This window comes from Scomber scombrus, chromosome 7, assembly GCF_963691925.1.
Source record: "Scomber scombrus chromosome 7, fScoSco1.1, whole genome shotgun sequence".
Taxonomy (NCBI): Eukaryota; Metazoa; Chordata; class Actinopteri; order Scombriformes; family Scombridae; genus Scomber; species Scomber scombrus.
Window position 1 is genome coordinate 17393392 of NC_084976.1, and position 24407 is coordinate 17417798.

Below are 24407 nucleotides of genomic sequence, written 5' to 3' on the forward strand. Positions count from 1 at the left end.
TGAAATGTTTTTGTTTTGATTCAGTTTTATGTTTTGTTGTTTGTGATGCTGTGTTTCACTATGTTATACTGAATATTATGTCCACCTCATCTACATTGCCTGTGTGGAGGAGCAGAAAAATTAGAAAGACATTACAGCTAATGTAACACAACAAAATAGCCTCACAAACATGCTCACATTAACCTGTTTTGGGACCCCATGAGTCCACTTTGACACCTGGATATATTTTCAAAACATGGCATATTTTATAACTAATTCACAATTATTCAAATGATCCAAAACAATCCCTGGGGGTCTTACTGTCAGATTTAATCAACACCTCTGTGGTTCAGTGTCCGCCTCATTTACATAGCCTGTGTGGAGGAGCAGAAATATTAGAAACACTTAAAAAATGGATCATGAAACAGCCTCAGTGACACTGCCCCCCATTGATAACCTATCCCCCTAGATTTTTATGCAGAGTCCATTTTAAAGACACAATTAAGTAATAATGGGGGAACTGCCATAGCTGATTTTATATTTTATTAATACAATTATTCATATTACCAAAAAACCCCCACAATAAACACACATTGACCCCTTTGACACTTTTGGGGGAGGCCTGGTTGGTAATTCATGAGCTGGCTCTGACTATGTTGATGGCCGAGGTGAGATTTTAGACTTAAATCCCAGAGACCCCCCGCCCCGCAAAAAGTGCAACCTCCAGGTCCGAGATCTTTAGATAGAGGCATATGAGGTAGCACATGAAATTTGGTGGCTGCAGTGCAAAAACTGACTGAACAATTAGGCTATGGATGATCAAACCAGATGTAACCCTGTGCAAGATAATGGGGAAAAAGACAGGAAAAACGTTAAGAAGGGAGAATATGTATGTATTTCCAAAAGCTGTATAAAAGCACACCTGTTGGTAAGAAAAAAAATCTACTTCCCATAGTAACAGCAATAATAATTGTTTCACAGCTAAATATTATTAAAGGAATTGTGTACTGGATTACTCCACAGTGTATTGTTGTTTTTCTCATTGCACATTGCCACTCCTAAATCATCAGTAGTAATTTCACTCCTCCTCCTTCATCACAACTCACTCCTTATTAGTGGAAGAGGTGACGATAACATGCAGGAAGCTGCATGCATAAATATGACGTAAGAAACCAGACTGCTGATCCCACTGAGGCCACTGGATGTCGCTCTTATCCTTCAACAAGGCTTAGTTAGCTTCAGTTATTTAAATAGCTGATTTAAAATGACAATATATGATGTGCGTAAATGGAAAGGAGAGGAAAAAGGAAAAAGAGCTGTAACATTTTAACATTTTCACACTTGTAATTATTGTGCAGCTCTTTTTGTGCAGAGAAAAATAGTAGATGTTTGAATCTGATCTTGTTAAAGGTTTAAATTCATAATATTTTTCTCAACTAAGGATATTTCCTATCTATAACTAAAACCCCTAAATAACTTGTAAAAACACCAGTTATTCATATGATAAACAATGATTGGGCTTTTAACATGTCTGCCTATACGTGTTTTTATATGTAAACTTAAAACAATTAATGAATCTTTTTTTGGTATCAATTTTGAGGGGAATCAGCTTTTTGTCTTTCACCTGAGCCACTAACAGACAAACCATTCACACGGGAGATCCTCTGCATGTGGATGAATGATGGGCAGCTATTCACACCTTTATTTAAGCTCTCATACCGTCATCATCTTGCTTCTCTCTCTGGATCCTGTGTCAACAACACCAAACTCGCCTCATTCACAACCTCACACTACCGGCTGGACGAGCTCACCTCCAACATAAGAGCAGTGGGTTAACTTCAGCGCACATTAATACATTTAAACTCAGTGTTCAGTGGAAAAACTGGATGAAAGGACGACACAGCGTGGGGAAAGCGAGATTTGGACGTGTAAAGCCAAAACATCTAGGCTACTACTATGAATAAGCAGGGAGTGAGGATTTTTAAAATTACAGAAGTAATGAGTTACGTTAACGCAACACTACAGAAAAGACACACATGAAAAGGAAAGATTTAAAACGACCTTTTACTCATTTAATCAACTGTTTTATACATATCAAGTGTTATTTACCTATATGAAGGTGTAAATGATGCTGCTAGGTGTTCTCCATACTTCAAGAAATAGGTAATGATGATAAAATAAGCAGTGACTACACGTATATTTAACAAAACAAACAAATGAACTACAAATCCCTACAAGTTACAATTTCCTAAAAAAAGTCGTAGTCTTCTTAATATGAACTAGGAACGGCTATTAACGCTGTTTAAATGACATCACACCATGTAATCAGGATATTAACGACATTAGACTCATTTTAAAGCAAATAACATGAACACCTGTGTGAAAGTGTTATTTTTAGCCGAAAGTCATGTTTTAGTCACCACCTTTCCATGTCCTCTCACAGTCATTTTAAATAATATAAGGAATAACTGTTTTTGAACAGGTGACAATTAGTTTAATATCATGTTAAGTTTTAATTGAGGTGATGATTTCAGTCTTAATGAGGCCACAGTGTGTCTTTATGATAAACATGCATCACATAAAAACAACTGACCGAAGAGTAATTATTATAGTCGACTTCTTAATCTAAATGAAATACACTGGTTATGGTTTTAATGAGATGTATAGTAGCCTAATCAATAACAACATTTGATGAAGAGGCTGCTGCTCTTATTGTGAACGTGGTGACCGGAGGTTCAGTGTCTCTCTGTCATTGAGGCTGAATCGACATCGTTTCTGTCAGACCCCTCCTTCAATTGAGCGGCGTGTGATACTCAGAGGTGACGGAGCCAGCCGGTCTTGCCCTGGTGCAGAGGGAGCGGCGGAGCAGGGGGGGACTGCACACCGCCTCCGGCCGCAGGCTCGGATACAAGCCGCGGGGATGGCGTCGGTCGGCGCCGGGCTGCATCTCATCCGCAGGCGGGCAGCAGGCAGGAGCTCAGCGGTGGAGAGGAGGAACCTGCTGACGGTGTGCAGGTGGGAATTCCTCACTCTGTCTGTGTGACAGGAAGGATGGAACAGCGTCTCCTGCTTAATTTCCGATGGCAGATGTGTTGATTCATAATTTCAGAGGCGGATTTGTTTAAGGGTAGCTTTAATGGGAGCTACCTCCCTCCTTAATTGAGAATAATTAAGTTTACATGCAATCCAAAGCAACAAAGTCGCTCTGTGTTTGTTGGATGAGTTGCATTATTTACCGCAGGCAAACACCTCTATCATGTGTATTTTGACCATCCTTACCATCTATCCCTCACTCACACACACACACACACACACATTCATGAGCACCATCACCAGCCACCACATTCTCCATTAATCATTCACGCAGTCACATTTCAGTTTTAATAACCTTCAGTTCAATGTAGGATTATGGACAGGATTTTAGAAATGCCAAGGACCATGAGTTTAAATTCTTCCATCACAACTCCACCGCCTAAGAAATGTCCCCAAAAAATAGTTTGTATAATGTTCTGTTTATTATATTGTTGTCAAATTTTTGTATTAACGTAACTGAAATTATAATATCGGTAAATTTGATGGACTAAAGAATGTTTAGCCTCTAAAAGGAATATAATTCAAGTTTTGTTTTAATGTTTTTGCCTCAAACTCAAATATGAAGGTGCTGAGTCTAGAACACATTATGTTGTTTTTGTAGAATATGCAGTAAACATGTATAGAAACAATGCCAAGGATATGACCTTGGTTTGCTCATTTTAATCATCAATGCATTCATGATTGATAAGGGAGGATGGATGGATGCATGGATGGATGCATGGATGCATGGATGCTGGATCAGTTGAAGTAAAAAGCACTCTGCTCTGAGTATTGATTTGTGGTCCTCTCAGTGCTGTTGGCAGATGTCACTTACTGACTGTCAGTCCCTGTGGTGCGTTTAAGATGAAAAGAGCAGGAGGAGGGTCAGAAAAAAAAGATACAGATGTGTATAGTCTCATTTTGGCACCAAAAAGCGTTGACAGTTCAGAGAGCAAATTAATAATGCACCGCCTGCTCCTGTTTTTGCTCTGCTCAGCCTTTTCAGGGACAAGTCCAGCAGGTTAGAAAAGAAAAAAAAAACGGATTTTTCACGCTTCAGGATGCTCAGGTGTGACTGTGCTGATTTCAAATACATGTAAAGGGAGAGTAATTAGGCACAGGTGCTCCCCGCTGACCTGGCTGGTCCTTTCTGCCTCCGCTACAAGCCAGCAACTCACTGATGGGCACAAGCGGAGGAGGGAAAAGAGTCAGAAGAAGAGTGATGGCAAACTCACAAAATGAATGGAGATAAAATATCACAGTAAGTTAAAGGAATGAAGGAAAGACTGAACAAATTACAGGGAGAGTATTAACTGCTTACATACAGTTTCCCCATTTGTTTCCATTTTAGTGTTTCAGTGTTGTCAAAATCATTTTATTTCCAAATTTTAACTATTGGGATAATCAGTTAATTATTTTAGTCAGTTTTCATGGAAAAAATGCCAAACATTTGCTGGTTCCAGCTTCATAAAGTGTGAAGATTTGATGCTTTTGTTTATCATATATGATAGTAAACTTAATCTTTTTGACTATTGATTGGGCAAAACAAGATAATTAATATATTTATTTTTAATATCTCATATTGGGCTCTTAGAAATTATATGGGACACTTTATAATTTTCGAGGGAAAAAATTACTCAGCAAAAAAAGTTAGCAATAATGCTAATAATCTTATCATGTATGTTATGTATCAGTTTATTCCAGCTCCTCATTGGAAGAAATGGGTTTTTTTATGGCTGAAGTATTTTGGATATTTTGCACATGATTTTATACACATTTCCTTAAAATTCAGTAGTATTTTGTATCTGTGGAAAGTTGACTATGTACACTAGACATGAAAGTTCAGCAGGCTTTAACAATATTTATCTGCACAGCATGGACCCGCTGGCAGGCTGCTTCTTGCTTCTTGTTTAATGCTTTACAGAAAAAGTGACGTTTAGATCACTGCTGGAAGTGAGTGTGAGAGGGAAGTTGAGCCACAATTGGCAGTAGTTGTTCATCTCACTCTCCTGCTGCTCTCCTTTTGCTATGGTTGCAGTTATATCATGGAGTACTAAAGTGTGAATTGTCTTGCTTTAGATGAGATCCTATAGGCAAAAAGAAATCAAGAAAAGTAATTTCACTGTCCACAGTAAATGCTGCAGCAGCTGTGCAGACACAAATTAAAACTGTCACATTTCATCATCAGCCTGCTGGTTTCAGTGTTTGGACTCCATGTGTGTTGTTTATACTATCACTCATAGATATATTAACAGCATCATTCTGGTTGCAAGTACTTAAATTAATAATACAGTGGAAGATGCAGTTAACTGTGAAATGTATGAATATCTTAGTGAATTATCTAGAAAACTAAAAATTGTAAGTCCACAACATTTCTTCTGTAGAAGGTCCAGGTCATGTTTTTAGGTCAAACTAAGCTTTGTAACTCGTTTCGATGTCTTGATAAATGCCTCCGAGCTGTTGCACAAGACATCACTCCCTCTTCTTCTCTGCTGAAACTCATTCAGCTTTTCCTGCATGTCTGGTGCAGTCAGCCTTCTGTTATGCAAGCTTGAGACAGCGTGAACCTTACAACTGATTGTGTTGATTTACCGTTTTCAATGTATGTTTTTATAGTTTGAGTCACAGCACTCAGAAATACTGACTGCTGACATTTGCGTTTGCTGCTGATTGCTTGCTGAGTTTTCAATTACTCTTTGCATTTAAGTACCCTGCACACCCACACAGGTGCTGTCACGTATTCTGTCTGATTAGACCTCTTCTCACGTTGACACTGGGCAGAGCTACTCTGGTGGTTCTGTTGAGACAATCAAACCCTACGGAGGGTCTACATGTGATGTCACTGTATGATGAAGCATTGCTTTCTAAGAGGCTTTGTAATGTTAATGATCCAAGCACATGATTTTCTGAATGAATTGTTGACATTTCAGGGGAATACTAAATGTGCAGAGTCCACACACATCTACACAGTAGTCCTTTTTTCATAGCAGAAATCCTAGCAGGAAAGGCACCGGTGTTACTAATGACATTAACAATGGCTCAGTTCTCAGCCATGACAGTGTGACTGTGAGACAGCATGGCACAATAACAGGCCCCTGATTTTATTATCAACACCTGTGCTTTTCCCACTGTGACATGTTTGTAGTAGTAACCATTTGTTTTGGTGTTTAAATAGTTAATGAGTTGTCACATCATGAGTCTGTGAAAGTTAGTAACTTTTGATGTTGGAATGTATAAAGCAAATCTTTAGTTAAAAAAGGAACCTACGTAGCTGATGTTGATTATTGTTGTCAGTCGCCTAGCAACAAGGTTCTCACGACTTCAAGCCACTTGAATGCCAATATTGTGTACACTCATGTCGGAAACACAACTAAAACAGGTTCATTTTAATGCAGCGTAAGTGAAAACACCTGTGTGGGTAGACAGTACTGTTGCTGTGTCCCGTTAAAGAGCAGGCTCTCAGATCCTTAATGTAGATGCAGTGGGCAGATTAAACTGTTTGAAACATCATCTTCACGATATGATTTGTCCTTCATAGCTCTTTATATTGGATTTTACATTTTACAAAAATGTACATAAAACAGTATCATTCCCACCCCTGCTGACACCTCTGCTGTCACTTGGTTTATGTTAAACTTGCTCTGCTTTATAGAAGAATGTACAACATGGTATGCATATAGTGTTAAAACAACCTGTCCCAGATGACCCGTCTGGATAGTTCATTATGTAGCAGAAGATTAGAAATATATTTGGCCCTAGACCATTCAGTGCTTCATAAACCAATAGCAGTATTTTAAATTCAGTTATTTGACAGGGAGCCATTGTAAAGATCTGACAAATGGAGTGAAATGATCCATCTTCCTGGTCTTATTGAGGACTTGAACAGCAGCGTTCTGAATCAGCTGCAGCTGTCCGATCGATTTCTTAGGGAGACCTGTAAAGACAATGTTAGAGTAGTTGAGTCTACTGAAGATAAATGCATTGAAGAGTTTTTTCCAAATCTTGCTGAGACATAAGTCCTTTAATCCTTGATGTATTCTTCAGGTGATAGTAGACTGACTTTGTAATAGTAGACTGACTTTGTAATTGTCTTTCTGTTCAAATTCAGGTCTGAGTCCATGACTGCACCAAGATTTCTGGCTTGGTTTTTGATTTTTAACATTATCAATTGAAGCTGAGCGCTGACTTTTAATCATTCTTAAGTATCTAGCATTCAAACCAGTTTAGTATTGTGCCACAAAGTCCCAAACAGTTTCCAGTTGGTCTAGTAGTATGTTGTGTTCAGCTGTCAAATGCAGCACCGAGATCCAGTAATACTAAGACTGAAATTCTGCCACTGTCTGTCTTAATGTGGATGTCACTGAAGACCTTAACAAGAGCTGTCTCAGAGCTGTGGAAGAGAAAGCCTGAATAAATGTTTCACTGGTGTTTTCAGTGATGTACTGTTCTGTTTGAACATTTGGGTGTACAGATATAGCACTCTCAAAGAAAACACAGGAATAATTGGTTGACTGGAACACAGCACGACAGTTATTTAGCTGCAAGCAGTTGTTCAGATATTGAAAAAACCTGAGAGAAAAAACCTGAGAGAAGAGACAATTTGTTAAAGATATGTGGACTTGCAATGTGAAACATTTTTGAAAAGGCCTGTAAGCAGAATATCAAGACAGCAGTAGGGTGATCACCACAACCTTGGAAATGTTCAGACCCTTGGAGATGATTAAGTCCAGAGTGTGCCTTTTGTTGTGTGTGTGGGCTGCGTCACAGGATGAGTCAGTCCATTGTTATCAACAACACAACACAGTTTTTTAGTGCCTTTGTCCCGAGGGTTGTCAACATGGATGATTAAATCACCAACAATACACAAAGTCAATACAGATTACAGACATTAGTTCAGCAAAGTGATCAGAAAGGTAGCACATTATTTAGGTGGCCTTTAGATAATTACGAATATAGTTGGAGAAGAGGAATTGAACCACATATTCAAAAGAAGCTAAATTTCCATATCTGCTTGAATTGGAGGGAATCATTAAACTAAATGGCAAATCCACCTCCTTTCTTATGAAATAAGAAAGGAGGTGGAAATAATAAAACTGATGCCAGGATGGGTTGACTTCATCAGAACAGCTGCACTCTTTTCTTGGTCTAACTAAGTTTCAGTTAAAAACATAAAATCATGATTGTGATTGATGTACACTGTATCCAAGTGTGTGTCAAGGGCCGAAACATGATCATTTTGAGTGTTTACGCCTGTACCTGTGTGGATGGTTTATCAAAGAATCTCAAAAAAGATATCCACACTTTCCAATGATATGATTTTTAAGATACAATATGTAGTGCATTGACTGCTGCAGGTGTTCTTAAACTTTGAGCTGGCAGTCATTACTTATGCAGCTGAATGTAGAAAATGCATTTATTTCAGGATCAGTTTTCTCACCAACTTGGCGTACCTAGATTTCTACTGTGTGAATGATGGAGAGATGGAATAACTGGGAGGATAAGCACAGTATACTTTACAGTAAGGAAAATGGCCCTTTTGAAATGTCTGTGCAAGAGCAGGGCCCAAGTGTCTGAAAGTTAATGTATGTAATATGTGATTAGACACCCTGCCCTTAACTGTGGAAATAATCAGAAATGTATTGAGTTTTTGCCTGTTTTCACAGGAAGCGCACATGGCTGCTAAGCAACGAGAGAGAGAAAGAGATTATTTAGTTGACGTAAAGGTCTACACACAGTTTGGTAGAATCTGCAGCAGCGTAGCCTTGTCCATTAACTCTCCTTCCTGTCTAATTAGTTGAAACTAAATTAGGGAGACTCGGCTGGTGCGCAATAACTGACATAGTGGGCTGAGCATTATTGCTGGTTTCATCCCAGACGATTAATCAAAGCCTCATTACAATGTTGGAGGCCAGATGTGTTTATTTTCTATGCAGTTTAATTAATGACAGAAATGAAAAGTTCCGAATAAGGAAATTAACGTCACATCATTTTTTTTTTTTACATAAATTACAATGATGATTCTTGTTTGTTTGTATGTACATTAACAGTAAGAATAAGCATCACTGACAGCCTGATTGCACCATCATTCAGTCTGGGTTCATACAGAGAAGTAGATTGATATGTCAAAAACAGCATTGATTGCTCACATTTAAGCATCGTGTCCAGTAACTGATTTTAATACCAGAGTTTTGAAATCTTTTTTTTTTTTTTTGTATTTAGATTTTCAGTGAAGACTTTGCTGGACCGCTCCTGTTTTGACACAATAGATGACTCATCTCCAGAGTTCACGAACTTTGTCTCCATCCTGGAGCACATCCTCAGCCATCGACTCAAAGGTAAAAACACACAAATAACCCTACCTCTTATCCACATGCATACATGTAAAACACATGAAGCCAAACTTCACCTAAACATATACAGTTTTAAATCTGCAGAAAGCAAGATTTTCTCTGGCTATCGTTGATAGTAGAGAGTGACAGGAAACATTGAGGGAGAGAGAAAGACATGGATGATATGTGATAATGGTCCGTAGCTGGAAATGAGCAGGGGACATCGTGTTATGCATGTCCTTTATTCCTGGCCCATTAGGAGGCCTCAATAGGCAAGATTTCAATGTGAAAATGTACCAACTTATCAGTGTGAATTATACGTTTGGGTTTATTGCGATTGTCATTTTATACTGGTGTAAAATATGGACATGAATTACACACTAACACTAATTGAACCCTTGAAAAATAATTCAAGTGCAATTTATATCGTTTTATTTCGTTTCAATGTCATTGTAAATCCTTCCTAACAACAATTATCTCATCTCCACTGACATTTTGTATGACAAGTGCAAGGTTGGTTTGTGCATCCTTAAAATTCAGAGCAAAATAAATACAGATTCATGTTCATATTAATCTGTTTCTGTCTTGTCTCCCCTCAGGTCACACAACTTGGTTTGGCTATGAGAGTCCTCGGAATTTCTGGGATTATATAAAGGTAGCCTGCAGTAAAGTCCCTCATAATTGTATCCGAAGCATCGAGAGCATGGAGAACGTGCGATCATCGAGAGCTAAGGTGAAGATGAAAGTATCTCTGCATTTCGGCTTAGAAGTGTGTCAGATTGAATTACGTGGAGCAGCAGGGAGGACAAGAACATGAAACTTCAAACAGTGTATTTAATTTTTAAAAATGTTTGTAATTTGATAAATATAATATGAAGCAATATCTGTTATCCTGACCTACAGCACACACCTAATGCAGAATCAGGCGTTTGTGATTTTAGCCTACTTTGCAATATCCACTCAGAAAAGAACAAAGGAGACTCAGTCAAAAAAATCTTAAGAGTGCACACACACACACATGCACACGCCCGCCCGCCCGCCCGCCCGCCCGCACGCACGCACGCACGCACGCACACACGCAGAAAATGTGACTCGGCTTTACTCTGTGGATCAAAGAGCAAACAACTGGAGCCAGCACTGCTTTGCATTCAGGCTGTAGGTGAGAACAAGACTCACATTCACAACCTTTCTAGTTTTTTAGGGATCTGTAAAAGTAAGAAACAAGCCTTTTGGCTATTTGACACATGTTCTGTGATTTTCAGTCATGAGACCTGCCTGCTAAGCATACAAATTACTTTATGAACTTTTAATTCCAGTAAAGGGATAAAAATAGCGGGACAGGATTTACACGGTTTCTACACGACATGCCATCAACAGCCATTTGATCAAGGCCTTTATGTACTTTATTACCACTTTGCAGCTGATTACTATCTTGTATGCAGAGTCATTGCTTGTCTGTTTTGACAATAGAAGCTGCTACTGACAGATTATTTTGCTTCTCTCTCCGCAGGGCAGGGCATGGATCTGTGTGGTTTTGATGGAGAAAAGACTGTCAGACTACATCTCATCTGCACTGAGGGACTTTAAAACCAACAGGTCTTCACAGTTTCCCTTCTCAACACAGATATATACATTCTATGAAAGCAAATAGCAAAAAAGTAAAAACGTCTTTCTCCAGAGTCAGATTGCTGCAGGTTAATTTAGATTTTTCACACCTCAGAGCTGCTCTGCTTTTTCTTTTTTTCTTCCAGTCATTTGACCAGAGGAGTGGGAGTTTAATAAATGGTATTAATGTTTGTACGTGTGTTGACCGTAGGAGGTTTTATGAGGACGGAGCGATCATGCTGGGAGAGGAGGCGGGGCTGTTGGCGGACACGCTCATTGGACTCAACACCATCGACTTCAGGTACTAATCCTGTTCTTCCTCAGTCCTTCTTTCTCTTCCTGTTGCTCTGTCAGTGTGTAGCTTTCTGTGTGAGATACACTTTTGGATAAATGGACCAAAATACAATAAATACAATACAATAGACTATTTCAGTAAATGAAGTTTACAATGTTGAGTTTTTCTTGATATTTTCAGAGAAACTGTTGACACTTTTAAGCAATTTAATTTGGACAAACAGCATTAGATAAGATAAGATAAGATAAGATAATCCTTTATTAGTCCCACAATGGGGAAATTTCCAGTGTCCCAGCAGCAAGTGGATAGTAAAAAAAAGCATCCATAAAAAGAGTAAAGAACAATAAATAAGAAGTAAGTACATAAGCAATATTAGTTGTATCACTATGTTAAGTATACAAGTGTGTTTTAGTCAATTTTGATTGGGGTGTTGGTCCATTGTCCCTCTTGGCTAATTCAGTTTTCCTGTGTTATGTATGTTAATCGGATGGACAAAATACTACGCTTATGTAATCAATATAATGCACCACAGTACATCACCACTATCCACTGCGACTTCAATAATAAACATGAAGTAGAATTACACCTTTATGACAATATCAGGAGAAACTGAAAATGTATAAGCTTTGTAAAAGTAGAATTTATGGCAGAGCTGTTGTATGAGACAGCATTAGATTGTGCAGGCGTTCCTAATAAAGTATCGGTGAGTGTAATTTTGCAGTGTTTGCGACAGATGCATCAGCAAGTCAGGCAGCAACATAAATTATAGCATAGCGGGCCATCGATGACCATTTTTTACGAGTTTTTAAAGCACTACAAGGTAAATGCAGAAGAGACAAAAGAGGCTGGAGGGTTGCTGCTGTGCAAACTGCAGATACTGTATATAAGCTGCAAACGTTGCTGAATGTTTGTGACCGGGCAGGAAAGAAAACTTAAAAAAACAACACATACTAAATCAAATAGTTTTAGCAAAGACAAACATTGGTCCTCAGTGATAACTCAAAGACACTGAATGTTTGCTGAATATTGCAAATTAAGGCCTAACCAAACACATCTGACAGCTTCCACAAAACCTGATATTTCTTCTCATAGAAGATTGGAAATAAGTTTTAAAACAATTATTGTGTTTAGCACAATTGGAAGTTTGGTTCACATCATAAATACAGACTTTTTATATATAATTGGACATTCTGTGATAAAATTGTGCTCCAGAGAGATTAAACCATTATCTGACCATGCTGTTACAAGTCATTTCTTGTATCTCCTACAGTCATATTGCTTTGATTCTCCGTCCTTTCGTCTCTTTAGCTTCTGTCTGAAAGGAGAAGGTGTGGACGGCAGTTGCCCCTCTGTGATCGACTACACGCCTTACCTGAAGTTCACTCAGAGGTAAATTAAGTCAAATCATTCCCATCACATACTCCTTAATAGTCATCAGTGTACTGTGCAGGACTTGTGCTTACATGAGGCATGTTGTTGTTCCCTGTGCAGTGCAGACAGCATCAGCAGTGATGAGGAGGAGATGAGGACTCTGGGGAGCAGTGGCAGTGAGAGCAGCACCCCTGACAAAGTGGCTACCGCTGCTTCCATCTTTACCGAGCAGAGCAACTTAGTAACCAAGTGCAAACGCTTTGAGCAGAAGTATCGCGTGGCACTGGAGCAGAAGGTAACACCTCTGTGTGTGTGTGTGTGTGTGTGTAATGTGACTGAGACTTTTGGATTAAAAAATGGAGCGTAATGTATGCTAGTGTGACATTTTCCTTGGTGTTTGTGGTAATTAGGCTTGAATACTGATAGGCCAGGAGGAAAGTCCTGTGAGGGATAATTTTTAAAAGCTTGATGTTATTATTTTTATTGTATTCAAACCTCCATAATGTTGCTTTCCTCTGCGACGCTCCCTGCTCTCTGGTTATTTCATTTACTTTAAGTGAAAACAAAGGAAATGGGACGTGTATTCATGAAGCAGTGCCTTCACAGCTTCAAACAAACAAGTGAAAAACAGAGTATGCTTGCCTATGTTTGTGTGTGTGTGTGTGTGTGTGTGTGTGTGTGTGTGTGTGCATGTGCACATGTGTGTGTTTGTTTGTCTCAGGGTTACCTGGAGGAGCTGGTCCGTCTCCGTGAAGCCCAGCTGTCGGAAGCTGTGTCTCATAACAAAGCTCTTCAGCAGAGCCTAGCAGACACACACCTCTCCCACACAGTGGAGAAAGGACAGCTTGAGTACATCATCCTGGAGCTTCAGGACCAACTGTGAGTTTACTCTTCTTTCTGTGTGTTTTTGTGTTTGCTGGTGAGTGCATGTGGGGTCGCTGACGATTAGGTGGAGTGTGCTGTGCAGCAGATCCAGCTGTGAGTTTGACATTCAGGACACAGTGAGAGGCCTGCAAGGTTGCAGGTGCTTTAGCTGTGTGTCGTCGAATCTATCGCAGTCAGCGACTCTTTTAGCTAACAGGAAACGCTGCATCAGCGTTGCATCTTTCCAATAAAATTCTAATGAGTGAGAAACTCTTTTCTCTGTTTGATCAGTAATTCATAGTGGACTGCAATGGTGGATTCATGTCATGATTTCTGGAAATGAAGCTGTGGTCTCAACCCAGTGGGATGAGTCAGTGGTTTGGATGTTTTCAAATGCCAATAGAGTGAAAATGACTGTGACATGCAACATGGGGTGCTGAGACAAGCAGAGTGAGATGCTGTGATTTTCAATATGGTCAGAGAAACTGCAAGAATGACAGTGTGAGTCTGGGAATATTTAGAGAGAAAAACATCTTGGTAGAATAGTGATGATAGTAAAAAAAAGCATGATTAAAGCGTTGAATTAGATTAATTAAAAATGAACAATGACAGATGACAGTATTTAGGAGTTCAAAAACTCTGATATTGATTGATATTTTAATTTTTACAGAAACACAAACATTTTTCGATAAAAATCCTTTAATAATTGTGACTGGGACATTATTGTACTGAGTGAAACAAGTTATATTTGAAAAATAATCTTCTCGATACTTACTGAAGGACAAACTACTATGTGTACAAATCAGTATTTTGCTACTTGTAGGGCAACTGTATGTGCAGACACCATTATATCTGTTATAATCAAACGTTCGTCAATAATATCTTCTGTTTAATTTTACCTTTTGGAGGATTTTCCATTCTGTATTTTTGTCATTTTGCTATCTGGTTCATTCTATACAAACATCTATTACATGTTTGCCTTCCCCGGAATAGGGATCCCTCCTGCGTTTTTTTCAATTGTTCCCCCTATGCTGTACAGATTGTACAGCACCCTCAGGGACATTTGTGATTTGTGATATTGGTCTATAAAAATAAAAACAGATTTGACTACTTGTTTCAATCCCTTTTATGTTATTTGTGCCTAAACTGACTGCATTTGTGCTGATATTGAAAAAATAACATTTTAATGCATTGAATGACTCCCGTCCTTTTAAAAAAATATTTATTTTAGTTACTTATTTAGTTAACTTCAGCCACTCATATCTCCAGGACAGTGCTGAAGAACAATGATTTGCGGTCCAGACAGGAGTTGACAGCCCATCTGACCAATCAGTGGCCGTCTCCTGATGCGCTGGATGCCAACGCCGTCGCCTTGGACACACTGCTGTATCAGAAGAACACTGCACAGTGGGAGGAGTATGTAGATATTGACTCAAATTGATTATTTTATCTATTTATAGTTTAGTTACAGTTTCTGTAAAGTGACTAATCATTTCAACATGTGTGATCTCTCTTAGCAGTAAGAGTTTCCAGAGTCTGGAGCAGCTGTCTGCAGACATGAGCCTCTCACAGACTTCCCTGGAGCGGTCAAACACACTGAGTCTGGAGGCCAGAACAGCCGGCACACACTGGCCCCGCCAAGGTACATCTCCTCCTAAGCACTGCAGTCCACCACAAACTTGAGTATTGACCCTGTGTGTCATGTCTTTCAGGTAAAGAGGAAACTCCATCTCTCAGAGGTCTGTGTGGCTCCCTGACCTCAGTCACTAGCTACAAGTCTCTGGCCAGCCTGAAGTCCAGTGAGTGTTTGGCCAGTCCCGCCACAGAGATCAGCAGTCCAGGCATCACCCCTTCATAAGGAAACCAACAGCTGGATGACACATCACTGACATGGGCCAGACAATCCAGGAACCCTCTCAGTGTAGGTGATATTAATTTGCTGTTTGTAGAGATTTATATTCTGTGTTTGGAGCCCAGGGCTTTTATCAGATGGACGTCAAGCTGAGAATCTGGTGTATCATGTTCTTTGAATTGTGTTAAAACCCAGATCAGCTCCAACAGACCACGTCATATCCTAACAATATACTGTTCAGTTGAAACACTCTTGTAAAAGCTGTAACTTCATAGATACAGTATGCTTTTGATTTGTTTCTTGGTGTTTTATCTCTGGAGCATCTTATTTTTCTTTCCTGGAAATGCATTAAAAGAAATAGAAAGTTGATGTAGGAATTACTGTATCACTTTTACACTATTGACAGACAGCGATAATGATTTTACAGCAGAATATAGCATGTCGAGAATCACTGACTGTAGATCAGATCAGTTTAGGAGAAACACAAAATACTGAGAGCCTGGGTCAGTGTTGGGTCTCTTGAATGTCACAGATAATTGTTCCTTTAATGTCTTAATGCTGCCACTGTTTCTTCTAATTGTTTTTTTAAATTGATTCATTTCTTTGATTCATGAGGTTACACTTGTCAGATTACAATGCCATCAAAGTGTCCAGTGTTATGTTGCCAGCATTGTGCTTAATGCAGTATTGTTATTCTGTTCTCAGGTAAGGCCCTCTATGATTAATATTTACCGCTCATTTTAGCTGTATCAAACAGACACTATTGTTTCTTAAAGTCCCTTTAATTATCTAAATGCTGTATTTCAGTTGCTAGTTACAACAAATAGATAATTCCAGAAACTCTGAATAATCTGTGAAAGGCTTTAGTAATGAATATCCTGCAGCTGGCATTGTGTTCAGGTGAACAGATGTGCAAAATGTGAAATGAGAGCATTTGCATACTATCAGTATAGTGTGATTTGTGTTATTGGTGACTAGCCGCGTACCTCAACACTGAACTCATGAGAACTTTACTATTTGCCTTTTAGCTTGTTCCAGCAGTCATTTGCACAGACATACAACAGATGTTTTATTGGATTTGTTTGCCTTTTTATCCTTCATTTTGAATAAACTCCACTTCCGAAAACACCGTTTGACATTTATGTGTTTTGTCCACTATCAACAGGTAATACAAGTTAATGAAAAAAATGATTCATTGGAAAGAATAATTAGTATATTTTGAACATTTTCACATTTGTCACACACATAATCACAGCTTTAGTGTGGAAGTGCAAAACATGGAGATCCCCTGAACAGCAGGTGGATACACACACACACAGAGGAATAAACTCTAATCTTACATCTCTAATGTAAGAACTTCAGGCACAGTGCACATGATTCCAGTGGGACAACCACATCTGGGAATCCTGAAAGTCACATATTATTAACAAAAGTGTGGCTGCCATCTGCTGGCTGTGAAATGCATATAAAATAATGGGATTTGATCACTGATTGAGGTGAATATTTGTTTTCAGTTGTGCACACTGGATCAGTTGCGGTGAAATAAAAGCAAGGAATATTCAATTATAAATACTATAATAAAACCATTTCATATAAATTTCAGTCTTTAAAATATCTTGAAATGCTGAATTGGGTCAGTTTTTCGTCCCACTTCCATTTCTGCTTCTGTTTTTAATTTAGTAACATTAGTGTTTTCCTCCCAGGTAACGTCTTGCAGGAGTGGTGTTTTTAGTTTGGAAGTCTATCAGGTGTTACTGGTCTGCAGCGGCCTGTGTATCCTCTCCTGGTTGTGTTTGCGGAAAAAGGCCTTCCCGAACTCATAAGAGCTTATCATGACGGCACAGGCCGGGGCCACTTTGATAACCCGAGGAAGGAAACCTGGCAGAGAGACAATAGAGGAGACGTTATAGGTCATTTAGGTAATTGAAACTTTGACTCAGAAAAGCTTTGTGGGTGAAACTACGAAGCATCTACCTGCAAACAATCCACTGACGCCATGCTCTGCAACAATCCTGCTCATCACACCGAAGGTGGAGGAGGAGACCTTACTCGTCACTGACAGGACAAGGACACCAGTCAACATAAATAGACCAACTTTCTCCATTTTTAACAGCTTAAATCTTTGGAAATGTTTACTAAACGAAAAACAATTAAGTCCCATAATTACAATTCTGTGCTTGTAGCTCTCCAATCTCCACCTGCCTTCTGGTTTTGACAACATCAAAAGGTAAAGTTACAATGGACGCAATCTGAAATAAAAGGGAATATGACTTAACAAATAATAGATTAAAGCTAACATATCATTTGTTTATCATTTGTGTACAGAAGAATTAAACATTGCTCCTACAAAACAGGTGTGAAAGATCATAAACAAAAAAGGGTCCAAAAAACAGTATTATGCAGAGATATTAAAGTCTCATTCCACTCAAAAATGTGTTCTGTTTATTATTATTTCACTTGGTTTGAACGTCACTGAAGAGTTTGACATGAAAAGGCTGTTTTCAAATTCATTCTCTGTGATCACCTTAAATCTCAGTTTAAGGTACCTAAGACAATTTTAAGTGACGAAACTGGTTGATGAGCCAATAATACTCAAATATTTTGATTTTTGAGTTTGGTGTGGATGTTTGATGCTTACTGTGCACAAACACTGAAAATGTGAAATAGGAGTTATCTTTTGTCAAGCAGTTAAACTGCATTTAACTTGCAGTCATAGATTCAGGATTTGTCATCTAGGGTTTGCAGTTTTTGTGGAAAAAACATATCAGAAACAAATTATTCCTGCAAGCAGAGTATTTGTATATCTTAAAATGTCTGGGGGCACCCTGGTGGTCTAATGGTTAAGGCCTTGTTGCATGTCTCATCCCCTCTCTATTCCATTGCTTCCTGTCTCACTATAAACTCTCAAATAAAGGAAAAATGAAAAAAGCCTGGAGGCGATCTTTCAGGAGTTTAACACTGGAAAATAATGGTAAGTTTCTAGTTTTACTTGTGCAATCACACATGATAATTTACACCATTACATTAAAATTTATGATAAAAATTGTATTTATACACCAAAAAATGATCATTTCTGATCATTTGAGACATTTCTGTCCTCATGCACGGAGGAATCACTATCCTCGTCTGTAGGCTGAAAAGCTGAATGCAGTTTCAGAGGATTAATGTGACACTCACAGTGCCGGACATCGCTCCGGATATGAAGAAGATGGGCAGTGTGGGCTCTCTGGTTTTATACCGTTCACACAGCCAGCTCTTGCTCTTCTCGTAGTTGTACCAGTACATGGCTGAGAAGGGCACGTCTCGGAGGAGTGTGGGCCCTAAAGCTCGCCACAGAGACTGCCAGCCTTCTGTCTCCACTGCTGAACGGATGCAGTTAGTCAGCTCCCTGTACGACAGTTTCTCAGACTGCAGCTTAGTGCGGATCAGCTCTAGAGGACTGATCACTGTTGCTGCACCCACTGACACAACCAGAACAAATAAAACAGACAGAATAAGTTAAAACACACAAAGATCTTATGCTTTGTGCTGGACAGAAAAACACTGTGAAAAGACACCAGGCAGTAGCAACACACCAGGCAAAAGCTCCATTGTCACTGTGTTTTTCAGTTTTAAAAATTGTGCTGCATGTCTCTCTGAATTCATTTTAACAAAATTGTGGTCATCCTCTGCATCTGTGCTTTTAAAAAAAAAAAACGATTTTAATAACTGTTAACAGGCGGTTATTAAAAGGAAAGTTGAAGGAAGACAGGGTCACAATGTCTCAGAGTGTGTTTTCAAAATTAAATCTAGCAAGGAATTAAATTACAGACACCCGGGGCTGTAGGGCAAAAAGCAAACCTTTAGAAATTAATCTGGAAATTATACCACCAGCATTATTAAAATATTGCTATACATTAACCATCCTAAAACTTACTTCAACTGTGATACAAATGACTCAAAAGATGTCTTTTCGCCGTGTAAAATATTGTTAAACAGACATTATCTATTCGATAAAGAATTATACAGTAAAACATACGCACTAATGATTCACAGTCTGTCCTGGTTCAGTGATAGGACAGCAGTCAGCTCACCTCTAGCGATTGCTCCTGCCAGAAGGGGAGCCTTCTCTGCGTGGTTGCCCATCTTGACCCTTAGTGCTGTACAGAGCTGGTCATAACACGTGAAGTAGATTACTGTGGCTGGGACTGCCATCACACTGGAGATTGTACATACAGAACATATGGAAATAACCATAAATAAGATAAGATATTATTTTATTAGTCCCACAATGGGGAAATTTGCATTATTACAGCAGCAAGTGGACAGTAATATAGAATAGATGAGCAGCAATAAGAAAAAGAATAAAGAACAATAAATAATAAGTACAAAAACAATAAGAACAATAATAGAAAATAAATATATAATACAAATAATAATTAAAAAAATGACATGATTTACATTATTTACAAGAGTAATATTGGTATTGAGTGGTAATATACCAGAGGTGATATTCTTATTGCACAGATTAAAGTGAAATAAATATATATGTATATTATATGTATAAATTAAATAAATAATAAATAATTTCCAGGAAAGCAAAGTCAACCACAAAAAAACCCATCAGTATATTTACTGTCAACATTATTTAATAAAGAAGATTTATATAACTAACACTGAACTTAAGTCAGTCGTTGGAAATCAGCCTTAAAGGAAACCTTTGATGGCTGGCCACTAATTGGTACAACTTCAAAGGAAAGCGCCCGTAATGAGTGCATCAGCTACAGGCCTAACAACTCCTGGATGACTGTTGGCTGACCACACATGATTAAAAAACACAATTCTAAGAGAAGAGTAGGCAAAATAAATCATGAGGAGGGAATAAAAGAGACACAGAAGACTTTGCACTCACAGAGTTGGAGGTAGACCGCTCCATAATGCCTTGAGTCCTTCATTGCGTACTATCTTTACGAAGGCATCCTGCAGAGATGCAGAGGGCTCAGTGTAAGAATGTTTGACATTTGGTAATCATTGATTTTCTATCACAGTTGGCAGTACAGCTTATGACTGGGATTAGTTACTATCTTTTATCTCTTTATATGTTATTATTGCTGTAGACTACAAATGTGAGATGTTTACCAGTGTGCCATTGAAGTGACCGGGGGCTTTGTACCACGCCTTGGAGTTGCCATTTTCACACACACAAATGTGGTCCATAAGTCCATTACAGTAGACAAAACATTTCCCTGAACATTGAAAAAAACACATGACATAATTACACCATAAGAAACAAACTATTAGACATGTGAAAGTCATATTCATAACCATTTTACCTTTGGGGAAGGGATTTTTCTGTGCTTGCAGTCTGATCTTCACAACATCCAAAGGTGTGACTGAAAAAAATCAAAAAATCCATGAGACCCTCAAGTCTGACAGTTTCACTATGGTTTTACTACAGTATATGCAAATGTAACAACTGTCAATTCAAAATGGAACTTCATTGTGTGTATAATAAACTGATTATTGTACATGAGTATAGACTGTTAGTGCACTACACCAGCTCACTTGAAATGGTACATGAGTTTTGCATTAAAGGAGGAGTTTTACCTATTTGCAACAAATCACATATACTTCACAATATTATCAACCATTTTCTAAAGCAAATCAACATATAAAAAAAAAGGTGTTTCCTGTATTTCAGTACACTATGAAAACCCTGTGATATTATCATGTACTTGACAGAAAATAAAAAGAAACATTCACTGCAGTTTATAGTGCTAAAGAAAATGAAGTGGATAAGCAGAAAATAACTGACAATTGTCTTAATGGCTTACTCATCTCAATTTATTTAAACTGAAACTAATGACATTTTAATTAGCAATTAATCTGTCAATCATCTGTCAATAGTTGCTTATTAGGGCCCAAGCACTACAGTGCGAAGGCCCTATTGTAATCGTAGAGATTATTATTATAGAAAACAAACGCTTTTTTGACAGCCTAAACGTGCCCCAAAACTCACGAAAATGTGCACGAGCATCAGACCCGGCGAAAAATTTGATATTTTATGGTTTGCCAAAATGGCCATCGCAAAATGGCTCAATGGCGCCGCCTAACGAAAATATAAAAATGTGACAGATTGACGTACATGAACGAAATTTGGAATATATATGTATCATGTCCAGGCGCACAAAAAAGTCTATGGGGCCCATGACGTCACTCCAACAGGAAGTCGGCCATTTTGAAAAATATGTGCGATTTTGGCGTTTTCCAACTTCAAATTCACTCAGAAACATCTTGAGACATTGGAGATGAAAAGTTATCAAAAACTTTCTGATTAGGGATTCGGTTTGGGCGTGGCGGCGCTGACAATTTCCTTCGCCATTCGATCGTTCGCCAAAAAGCAGGAAGTCCTTATAACTCCTACAGACATCGTCCGATCTACACCAAATTAATCACGCATGTAGAGGGTACCGCCCTGAACACGTGTATGCATCAATATTGTGTTAGCTCCATAGCGCCACCTACTGGATACAAAAGCGAACCCTAGAAAATCTAAAAAAATTGAGCCCCTCAACTCAGATTGACATATATAAACGAAATTTGGTACACATATGTAAAGACGCACAAAAAAAGTCTCTTGGACCCATACCTTCACTCCAACAGGAAGTCGGCCATTTTGGAAAAATATGTGCGATTTTGTCGTTTTCCACGCCTCGTATTTTAACGAACTTGTCCTAGGGATTTTATCCGACCGACTTCAAATTCACTCAGAAACATCTTGAGACATTGGAGATGAAAAGTTATCAAAAACTTTCTGATTAGGGATTCGGTTTGGGCGTGGTGGTGCCGACAATTTCCTTCGCCATTTGATCCTTCGCCAAAGAGCAGGAAGTCTTTATAACTCCTACAGACATCGTCCGATCTACACCAAATTAATCATGCATGTAGAGGGTCCTGCCTTGAACACGTGTATGCATCAATACTGTGTTAGCTCCATAGCGCCACCTACTGGATACAATAGCACCCCCTAGAAAAATAATAAAAAATTGAGCCCCTCAATTTAGATTGACATAGATTAACGAAATTCGGTACAAATATGTATTATGTAAAGACGCACAAAAAAGTCTCTTGGACCCATACCCTCACTCCAACAGGAAGTCGGCCATTTTGAAAAATATGTGTGATTTTGGCGATTTCCTCGCCTCGTATTGGAACGAACTCCTCCTAGAGATTTTATCTGACCAATTTCAAATTCACTCAGAAACATCTTCAGACATTGGAGATTAAAAGTTATCAAAAACTTTCTGATTAGGGATTTGGTTGCTTCGTGCTGATGTGAGGAATTTTGCCATTTCGCCATTTAACAGGAACTGCTGGCCAAATGGGGGTATGCACCCCGTAGAAGATTAAGAAAATTGAGCCCCTCCCTCCAGATTGACATAGATTAACAAAATTTGGTATATATATGTATCTCTAAAGACGCACAAAGAAGTCTCTTGGACCCATACCCTCACTCCAACAGGAAGTCGGCCATTTTGAATCGAATTTGCGATTTTGGCGCTGTTTGTTTCCATTTGACTAAGAAGATGCGTTGCGCCAAGTCTCGCTCATTAGTGGCGTGGCGAGGGAGCTTGGGCCCGGTCATCGCTGCTTGCAGCTTTAATTAATTTAATAGTTGGCAACTGATTGATCAGTGACCCCTTGTGCCCTATATATAGGGGCATTGTCATCTTGGAAGAGACCACTCCCATCAGGATGTTTCATCAGAGGATAAAGATGATCACTCAGAACAACTTTGTATTGATTTGTAGTGACTCTTCCCTCTGGGGACAAGAGGACCCAAACCACAGCATAACAGAGCCATCACTGCAGGGGTCAAGTATTCAAACCTGTACTAGTTTTTCCTTTAATGTGTTACCCATCTGTATGTTTATGTTGAATTATCTTGTCCATGTGCGTCTTTCTGAAAATTGTCGTGAGGATAAGCAAACTGAGAGCCACCAGAAAACCTGCTTAGCCATATTTGGCCGATAAAGCTGATTATGATTTATTTTTTTTAATTTTTTTAAATGTATTTATATCAGGGACCATGTACAAAATACATTAATCTAAAAAAAGAGAAAAGATGTTTTGTACCAGATCTAGCTACTAGCTCATTTCCATCCTTGAACAGGTAAAGGTAAACAATAAAACCCAGAGTAAAACCATATATGTATAAATAATGTTACTCTCTGGTTTTTAATGTATCTTCTTATTTATCTTACGTTTTATTCTAAGTTTTAGCTGTTGAGTGAATTTCCTCTATGTGGCTCAGTAAATGTTCATTCACTCCTTACCTGCCTGTCTAGTATGAGCAAAAACCACGAGAAACACTTGTTTATACTTAAAAAAAGAAAACTACACATTGCAGATGTTCAAGTCTGTATCTCACCAAACAGAGATGTGAGGATGGCCCCTGTGCACGACGCCGCCATCCGCTGGAAAGGAGTAATGTCATCACCGGCTGGAGGAGGACGACTTTGGCCACTCATACTGTCTTTTTTGAACACAGAACACAGCAGCTAACTCAGTTATTATGTACACAAGAAGCTGCCTTTCACAGATACGATTAGGTTATTATTTGACAATATACAAGAAGCTACTTTTCATAGATACGGTTAAGTTATTAATTTACAATATACAATAAGCTACTTTTCACATTAAGGATTAGGTTGTCACATACCTGTGTGTCCAGGTGCCCTTTGAAGGGAGCTAGCTGAAGCTGTGTTATGTAACTTCCTAACTTACCTGTTTAAAGCTCCTCAGCAGCAGCGAAGTCAAACATCCCTCTCGGTTTTGTCAGTCTGACAGTGTGGCTGTGGACACTGCTGTCCGACAGCCTCTAAAATGAAAACTAAGCCTATCTTACAGCCTGTCAGCTAACTAGCTTATCAGTGTATACTTCATCCACCTCATGGATGTACACAGATGACTACATGATGACGCTCATTACGTATGGTTTACGTAATATCGATTTCACTTCAGCACATTCTAATATTTGAATTTTAAGTTACACCAAAAA

At 38.7% G+C, this 24407-nt stretch overlaps 2 protein-coding genes across 3 annotated transcripts; one reads left to right on the forward strand and one right to left on the reverse strand.

The window, feature by feature from the left end:
* Window positions 1-2899: 2899 nt before the first annotated feature.
* Window positions 2900-15418, forward strand: rundc3b (RUN domain containing 3b). The gene is made up of 11 exons (XM_062422734.1): window positions 2900-2994; window positions 9271-9386; window positions 9980-10113; window positions 10891-10976; window positions 11197-11286; window positions 12589-12669; window positions 12772-12946; window positions 13373-13530; window positions 14785-14931; window positions 15036-15157; window positions 15228-15418. The coding sequence occupies exons 1-11, from the start codon at window positions 2900-2902 to the stop codon at window positions 15371-15373; spliced, it is 1350 nt and encodes a 449-aa protein (XP_062278718.1). The 3' UTR covers window positions 15374-15418.
* Window positions 15419-16440: 1022 nt separating this feature from the next.
* slc25a40 (solute carrier family 25 member 40) lies at window positions 16441-24300 on the reverse strand. Of its 2 annotated transcripts, none has more exons than XM_062422510.1 (10): window positions 24134-24300; window positions 23778-23882; window positions 20680-20739; window positions 20486-20592; window positions 20259-20326; window positions 19441-19565; window positions 18545-18828; window positions 17535-17616; window positions 17342-17422; window positions 16441-17245 (listed from the first exon to the last, which is right to left on the reverse strand). In XM_062422510.1, the coding sequence occupies exons 2-10, from the start codon at window positions 23875-23877 to the stop codon at window positions 17112-17114; spliced, it is 1041 nt and encodes a 346-aa protein (XP_062278494.1). In that variant the 5' UTR covers window positions 23878-23882; window positions 24134-24300; the 3' UTR covers window positions 16441-17111. The 2 variants fall into 2 exon arrangements, with proteins under 2 accessions (XP_062278494.1, XP_062278495.1); XM_062422511.1 differs by having other exon boundaries at window positions 24069-24300.
* Between the last annotated feature and the right edge of the window lie 107 nt (window positions 24301-24407).

Coding starts and splice junctions, on each gene's coding strand:
- slc25a40 (XM_062422510.1), bottom strand. CDS start 23,877: ATGAGTGGCCAAAGTCGTCCTCCTCCAGCCGGTGATGACATTACTCCT. Junction 20,593..20,679: donor GAAAAATCCCTTCCCCAAAG/GTAAAATGGTTA, acceptor TTCAATGTTCAG/GGAAATGTTTTGTCTACTGT. Junction 17,617..18,544: donor CCGGAGCGATGTCCGGCACT/GTGAGTGTCACA, acceptor CTTTTATTTCAG/ATTGCGTCCATTGTAACTTT.
- rundc3b (XM_062422734.1), top strand. CDS start 2,900: ATGGCGTCGGTCGGCGCCGGGCTGCATCTCATCCGCAGGCGGGCAGCA. Junction 11,287..12,588: donor CTCAACACCATCGACTTCAG/GTACTAATCCTG, acceptor TCGTCTCTTTAG/CTTCTGTCTGAAAGGAGAAG. Junction 15,158..15,227: donor CACACACTGGCCCCGCCAAG/GTACATCTCCTC, acceptor CATGTCTTTCAG/GTAAAGAGGAAACTCCATCT.